Below are 7,500 nucleotides of genomic sequence, written 5' to 3' on the forward strand. Positions count from 1 at the left end.
AATATCATCATTACTAATATTTTCATTTGTTTTTTTCTGTTTTGTTGTTGTTAGTGGTGTCGTCATTTGTTTTTATTAACATCAAGATTATCATCATTATCATCACTGTTACTATTACTATCATTTTTGTCATTAATTACTATCATTTTTGTTATTGTTATCAGTATGATAGTTATTATCATAATCCTTTTTATTATCATTATCTTTATTACCATTATTATTATCATTATAGTCATTATTATCATTATCACTATTAGCATCATCATCCTAATTTCTCGTTATATTTATCCTTATCGTTATTCTTATGTCTATGATTATGATTATTATTATTATCATTATAATCATTATCGTTACCATAATCATATTCAGCATTATCATTTTCACTTGTTCATCGTTATTATTATCATGAATCTGTGTTAAGTTTATTATTTACAGTATTAGTGATAGTGATATCATTACATCATTACCATTAATATCATTGTTATCCTTATTATTACCATTGTTATCATTGTCATTAATATCATCATTATCATCATTGTTATTGTTGTTATTAGTGTTATTATCATTGTGATTATTTTCATAATTATTATCACCATTGTCATTATCACCATTATTATCATTATCATTTCATTATAGTCATCATTATTAGTGTTGTTATTACTATAATTATTTCATTATCATTATTGTCATTATCATCAACATCATTATTGTCGAGTACTGTTTCTATTATGATTATCTTCATTATTTTTTAAAATCAATATCATTGCTATTATCATTATGTCATTACCATTAACAATAAAATCCCGATCATATTAGTGTTATAATCATGATCATTATGATAATGATTTATACTATCATTATAAACCATAATTATCATCATCATCATCATTACCATCTTCATCATCATCATTATCATTATAATCATTGTTATCATCATCATTATCATTTCTGATTACTTTCTCATGCTTACCAGAAGAAGTATTTGCATCATAGTAGCATCATTGAGATAATTATGATGAGTTATCTTAGTGTCAGAAATATTGCATCATACTCCAATGTCACCATCATTATATTTTGCCATATCATTATTCTAATAACCGGATCCTCCGTGTGAATTCGAGTTGATTATTATGACCACATTATCATTTTCATTTATTCTCATTCATGGGCTTTTAATCACATTTTGATCCACATTTCCTTTTCGCAGACACGTCAGGCAAACACAACCCCATAGATTGCGTGAAGATGACGTAACAAGACTAAAACAAGGAGAAACAGGACATCGAATCTTTATATTTTCCAAAGACTAAAACTATATTTAAAAAAAAGAAAAAAAAAACGTAGCATTCGTGTATCGGGATCCTATCTTCCAAAAACTCTACGGGGTAGAAAACCCGGGATTCGAGATGGGTCTGAGGGGGATGCTCTACCGTGCCGCAAGGAACAGGCGGGTGTGGACGCTGGCTGTAGTATTGTTTCTCTTCTATGTTAATATCATCCAGATAGCCAACATGGCGAGGAATGAAGGTAAGGGGAAAGGCTAAGTGTGAGTCTGCTCTTTCCCTTATGTTTCTTTACTATATACCTCACTCTCGCTGTCTTTCTGATCTTTTTGTTTGTCTGTGTGACTATGTTTTTTCTCTATATGTTTCTCTCTCTGTATCTTTTTTTTTCTCTCTCTCTTCCTCTCTCTTCCTTTCTCTCCCTCTCTCTCCCCTCCCTCTCCCTCTCTCTCTCTCTCTCTCTCTCTCTCTCTCTCTCTCTCTCTCTCTCACCACCCCTCCCCCTGCCACTCTCTCCCTCTCCTTTGCTCTCCCCCCTCTCTTTCTCTCCTCCACCTCCCTCTCCCTCGCCCTCACTATCCCTTCCCTCCCCCTCCTTCTCCCCCTCCCCCTCCCCCTCCCCTCTCCTTCTCCCTCTCCCTCCCCCCTCACCCTCTCTCTCTCTCTCTCTCTCTCCCTCCCCTCTCTTTCTCTCCTCCACCTCCCTCTCCCTCCCCCTCACTCTCCCTCCCTCTCCCTCTCCCTCCCCCTCCCCCTCCCTCTCGCCCTCACTCTCCCTCCTTCTCCCCTCCCCCCCTCCCCCTCCCCCTCCCTCTCGCCCTCACTATCCCTCCTCCCCCTCCCCCTCCCCCCTCCCCCCTCCTCCCTCCTCCCTCCTCTCCCCCTCCCCCTCCCCCTCCCTCTCCCCCTCACTATCCCTCCTCTCCCCTTCCCTCTCCCTCTCTCTCTATCTTCACCACTCGTATCATTACAAAATCTACACCATAACCCACTAACACAACACCATACAAAACCCTACTACAACTGTCTCACTATACCGTATAGTTAGACACACCATTTAGCCCATAGTGTCCTTAACTATCTGAGAGATTAAACAAATTAAGTACTTCATTCCATAAATTACAATGTTAATCCTTCTCCACATTTTTATTTCCGTGAATAGTAGATATAATGCGAAATTAATTGAACAAATTATAATTGATATACAATAAACACATGTCATATGATATACAATAGACATTTTCTTATTTGATCGTTAAGTATTAAAAAAAACAGTGAATGATGTTAGTGACATTGAATGTTTTTTTTATGTGTTCTTTTAGCTTGTTGGGGGGGGGAGGGGGGGTTTGTTTGTTTGTGTGTGTGTGTGTGTGTGTGTGTGTGTGTGTGTGTGTGTGTGTGTGTGTGTGTGTGTGTGTGTGTGTGTGTGTAGGGGGGCCAGGTTATTGTCAAATTTTATTTGCAACTTTTCTATAAGGAAAAACCGTTCCCCGTAATTTTGATTTTTTTATTCCCTCTTTCTCGAGCTCTATTTCGATCTATTTTCCGTTTTCTTTTTCATCTATTCATTCCCGTTTTCTTTTCCATCCATTCCTTCCCGTTTTCTTTTTTATCTCTTTCCTTCCGTGTCCTTTTTCTTCTATCACTATCTTTCTATTCCTTTTCCATTTTTTTCTTCTTCAATCCCTTCTTTTCGTTGTTTTATTCATTCCGTTCATATTTTTTTCTTTTACAATCCTCTTCGTTTTCATCACTTCTTCGCGTTTTCTATATTCTTATTTCTTGGCTTTTAATCTTCCCGTTTTCTTTTACGGTCTCTTCTTCCCATTTTCTTTTCCATCGTATTAGCGTTTTCTATATTATTGCATTTTCTTTTCCGTCCCTTTACGTTACGTGTTTTTATTCTATAATAAGTTTTGTATGTCCTATGTTAAATTTTTAATGTAACGCTTCATATGCTCTATAATACGTCTGCTATGTTCTATAATACGTCTGCTATGTTCTATAATACGTCTGCTATGTTCTATAATACGTCTGCTATGTTCTATAATACGTCTGCTATGTTCTATAATACGTCTGCTATGTTCTAGATTACGTTTTTTATCATCTATATCACATATCTATTATTCTATTCTTAAATCACAGAAGAGTGGAGGAGATTCGAGTGGAAGCAAGCAAAGGTCGCGCGGGATGGTGAGGAAAATATGGAGGAGGAATATGGTGCCGGGAGCGAAGATTATGTTAAATATGATGGATACTATTATCAGGATGACGAAGCGCGTGAGATGAATAATGATGATGGTTATGATGGTGGTGATGATTACGATGATGTTGATGGTGGTGATGGAGGTGATGGAGGTGATGATGTTGATGGTGATGATGGTGATGTTGTTGATGGAGGTGATGATGATGATGGTGAGGATTATGGTGAAGGAGATGATGGTGGTGAAGTTGATGACACAGAGGAGAACGAGGAAGTGGGAAATCATGAGCGAAACGGGGAAGGCGACCGAGAAAACATAAACATGATAAAGAAGGAACCAGCAGAACACATGATAAAAGATCCAGCAGAACACCCGATAAAGGAGAAACCAGCAGAAAATGGAAACAATAACCAACAAGGCAATGGAGCAGATAAAGCACTGAACCAAGACACGTCCAAAGAGAAAGACAAACACGCGATAAACAGAGGGAATAAGGACGTGCAAGAGACGATAAAAGACGGGATGAAAACAGGACAGGAAGAAGATATATACAGCGGATATTACAACACGGACGAGGAGGTGAAAAAGGTAAGATGGAAAAGTTATTTCTTTAGTTCTTTCGTTCTTGCGATCATGTTCATAGACGATGTGAGGCGGAATTTATGATAAGCTCTTGCGATTGTTGTCTGAGCTCTATGATGCGTATTCTTGAGTTTGCAAACCCTTTTTGTAGGTCTTCTAGGTATACCAACATATATGTTTGATTGAATTTATGAGTTATATACCCTATATCGTATGATATAACTCATTTTTGGTCAAACGAACTGTCAGTTTTAGAGTTTGAGGTTGGTATGACACAAATCAGCTGAGTAATAAATGGTTACCAGAGACATTTGACATTTGAATGCCAAATATCACACGCATTCGAAATACTACGAATCGCATTTCTACTGAAATTAGATTCTACCTTTGTCACTGATATCTCTAAATGATATTAAATTTATCATAGCATTTTTAAAGCTCAATTATTTTCCTTTACAAAGGGTACCCTCAGTGGAGTAATAACCGATGTGTTCCTTTATTTATGGAAAAAAACTATAAAGTAAAGGCCCTTTAGCCAATTAGCACCGGCTTGCTTCACTGAATATCGCGATTTCTATTGTTAATGTTGAAGCTTGTTGCAATAGGTTTTCGCATTGTCTGTAAATACTTCCAGTAATTGTGACAATTGTTTTAACGGTGCCGTATATACGTATCTTTATGTGTGATGAATATTGGTATGCTCATCATTTTTTTTTTATTAGTGTTGCAATTAATATTATTATCGTTCTTATAATATTTATCATTACTGATATTGATCATCGCTACTACTATTTTTGTTATTATCAAAATCATCATCATTACTATTACTATTATTATCATTATCATTAACATCATCATCACCATTATCATCATCATCATAGTCACGTCATAGCCATAGTCATCATCATCATCATCATCATTATCATAATTATCATCGACGCTGATTATTATCACTATTACTACTTCTACAACTAAGGCTATAATCGTAGTAATGACATCCCTATCATAATTTTTATCAATGTCATTATCATTATTACCAAACGTTCTTACGGAAGATGGTTTAATTAATCATACCAAAATTAACACTATAATTGAAATATGTATAATGACTGCCATTATTACGCAATGACTCACTGTTATGGAAATGCATAGCGTCATTTTATTAACTGGATTCCAGGTATGTAGTGTGTGTGTTCAAAGGGTACTTATAAAGCAATATATATTTGAATTACTTCTATCACCATCACCATTATGATATTCTTCTTTTTTTCACCATCAGTGTCACTATCGTAATTTATTTTCCCTCGATCGTCACTATCAATATGTTGAAGAGTTGAACTATCATTACCTTGTCCTTATTCATCCTCAGTGTCACCATCAATGTCACTATCATCATTACCATCATCATCTTATACTCATTTCAGCGTCACAGTTATCATCCTCCCACACACACCATCTACGTCACCATCACCCTTATCCTACTCATACTCACCATCATCATTTTCCTTCCTATGCTCACTATCAACGTCACCATCATCCCTTCTCCCTCCCCCTACCCACCCTCTCCCATCACTCCCCCTTCCCTTCCCTCCTCTCACCCTTACCATCCCCCATTGCCTCCCTCCTCACCCCCCCCCACCTCCCCTTACCCCTTACTCACACACCCTCCCTTGCCCACACCCCTCCCCCTTCCATCCCCTCACTCCTCCCCTCCTCCACCCCCCCCCCTTCCCTCCCTCTTCACCCCCACCTCCCGTCACCTCATACCCACACACCCTCCTCCTCGCAGGTACTCTTGGTGACGTACCAGCGCTCGGGGTCGTCCTTCGTCGGGGAGCTCCTGACCTCCGGGGGCGGCGCCATGTACGTGTACGAGCCGCTCTTCCTCTGGCGGAACATCCTGGGGCCTGAAGCAACGGCCGACGTGGAGGAGAGAGCTGCGAAGGCGCTGGGAGACCTCCTCGACTGCAAGCCCGAGGTGGGATTGCGCTTGGCGAGGCGCACTTGTTTTGTTTTGTTTTTGTTATCAATGTTTCGTCTTGCTTTTTTTTTTTTTTTTTTTTGCGAGGTCTTGGGTCTCCTTGCTTATTCGTTGCTTTGAATGTTTCCTTGTTTTTCTTCTCGTATTTACTTTTCATCTTCTTTTGTTTTCATCTTGTTCTTTTTTTTCTTTCTTCTTTCTTTTTTCTATTTTCTGTTTTGTATCCTCTTCACTGCGCGTTCTTGGGCCTGCCTGCCCACTCGCCTCTCTATTTACTATCTTCTTCCTTTCAATCTTCGTTTACTTCTTCATCATTTTTTTATTCATCTTCTTCTTCATCTTTTTCATTTTCTTCTGATCGCTGTTCTAAGTCCTGTATATTATAAGTCCTCCTTCGTCGTATATTCTTCTTCATCGTCTATTTCGTCATATTCTTCTTCTATTTTTTTTTTTCTTCTTCTTCTTTGGCGAAAATTTATTTTGGTAAATCATTATTTATTAATTCATTTATCATTTCTTTATTTATTTTGGTAAATCGTTATTTTACGTATTTGTTGTTTTTTTCTTTCCGTCTTTATTTGGTCAGCGATTGTGTGTGTGTGTGTGTGTGTGTGTGTGTGTGACAGAGAGAGAGAGAGAGAGAGAGGGAGGGAGGGGGGGGAAGGGGGAGTGAGATAGTGAGAGAGTGAGAAAGGGAGAGAGGAAGAGACTAATGCCAACAAACAGAGAGAAAGAAGCAAACAAACAAATGATCCATCCACAATTTTCTCCCAGCTCCCTCCTAGTACAAACCTCCTTCCAGTCCTCTCCCCAACCCCCCCCCCCCCTCGCGCCCTCAACCTCCTCCCGAGTCATGAGTCCACAAACCGTTCCCAGCAACTACCTCCTCTGCCAGCCCCCCTCCCAGTCCCCCTCTTAGCATACTGGCCTCCATCGCCACAGATGACCAGTTCTGATACGAGTGTGTAACAAGCGTCCGCCCAGCCCCCTTTCCAGCCCCTTGCCCTCTTTTCCCTACCAACCCCCTCCTAGCCCCTAGCCCTCTTTCCCCCTACCAGCCCCCTCCTAGCCCCTAGCCCTCTTTCCCCCTACCAGCCCCTCCTAGCCCCTAGCCCTCTTTCCCCCTACCAGCCCCTCCTAGCCCCTAGCCCTCTTTCCCCCTACCAGCCCCTCCTAGCCCCTAGCCCTCTTTCCCCCTACCAGCCCCCTCCTAGCCCCTAGCCCTCTTTCCCCCTACCAGCCCCTTCTAGCCCCTAGCCCTCTTTCCCCTTACCACCCCCCTCCTAGCCCCTAGCCCTCTTTCCCCCTACCAGCCCCCTCCTTGCCCCTAGCCCTCTTTCCCCCTACCAGCCCCCTCCTAGCCCCTAGCCCTCTTTCCCCCTACCAGCCCCCTCCTAGCCCCTAGCCCTCTTTCCCCCTACCAGCCCCCTCCTAGCCCCTAGCCCTCTTT

General features: G+C 40.5%; 1 protein-coding gene across 1 annotated transcript in view; it reads left to right on the forward strand.

Annotated features, from left to right (window-relative positions):
- Positions 1-7,500, forward strand: part of LOC122247730 (carbohydrate sulfotransferase 1) — a 30,513-nt gene that overhangs the window by 1,937 nt on the left and 21,076 nt on the right. Inside the window, exons 2-4 of the mRNA XM_086531087.1 lie at positions 1,208-1,527; positions 3,429-4,075; positions 5,859-6,047. Of these exons, the coding sequence (XP_086387213.1) occupies positions 1,407-1,527; positions 3,429-4,075; positions 5,859-6,047 (957 nt within the window). The 5' untranslated portion in view covers positions 1,208-1,406. The remainder of the gene's footprint in view (positions 1-1,207; positions 1,528-3,428; positions 4,076-5,858; positions 6,048-7,500) is intronic.

Source organism: Penaeus japonicus, unplaced genomic scaffold, assembly GCF_977035675.1.
Source record: "Penaeus japonicus unplaced genomic scaffold, GWHDUDI00000001_assembly GWHDUDI00000034, whole genome shotgun sequence".
NCBI lineage: Eukaryota > Metazoa > Arthropoda > Malacostraca > Decapoda > Penaeidae > Penaeus > Penaeus japonicus.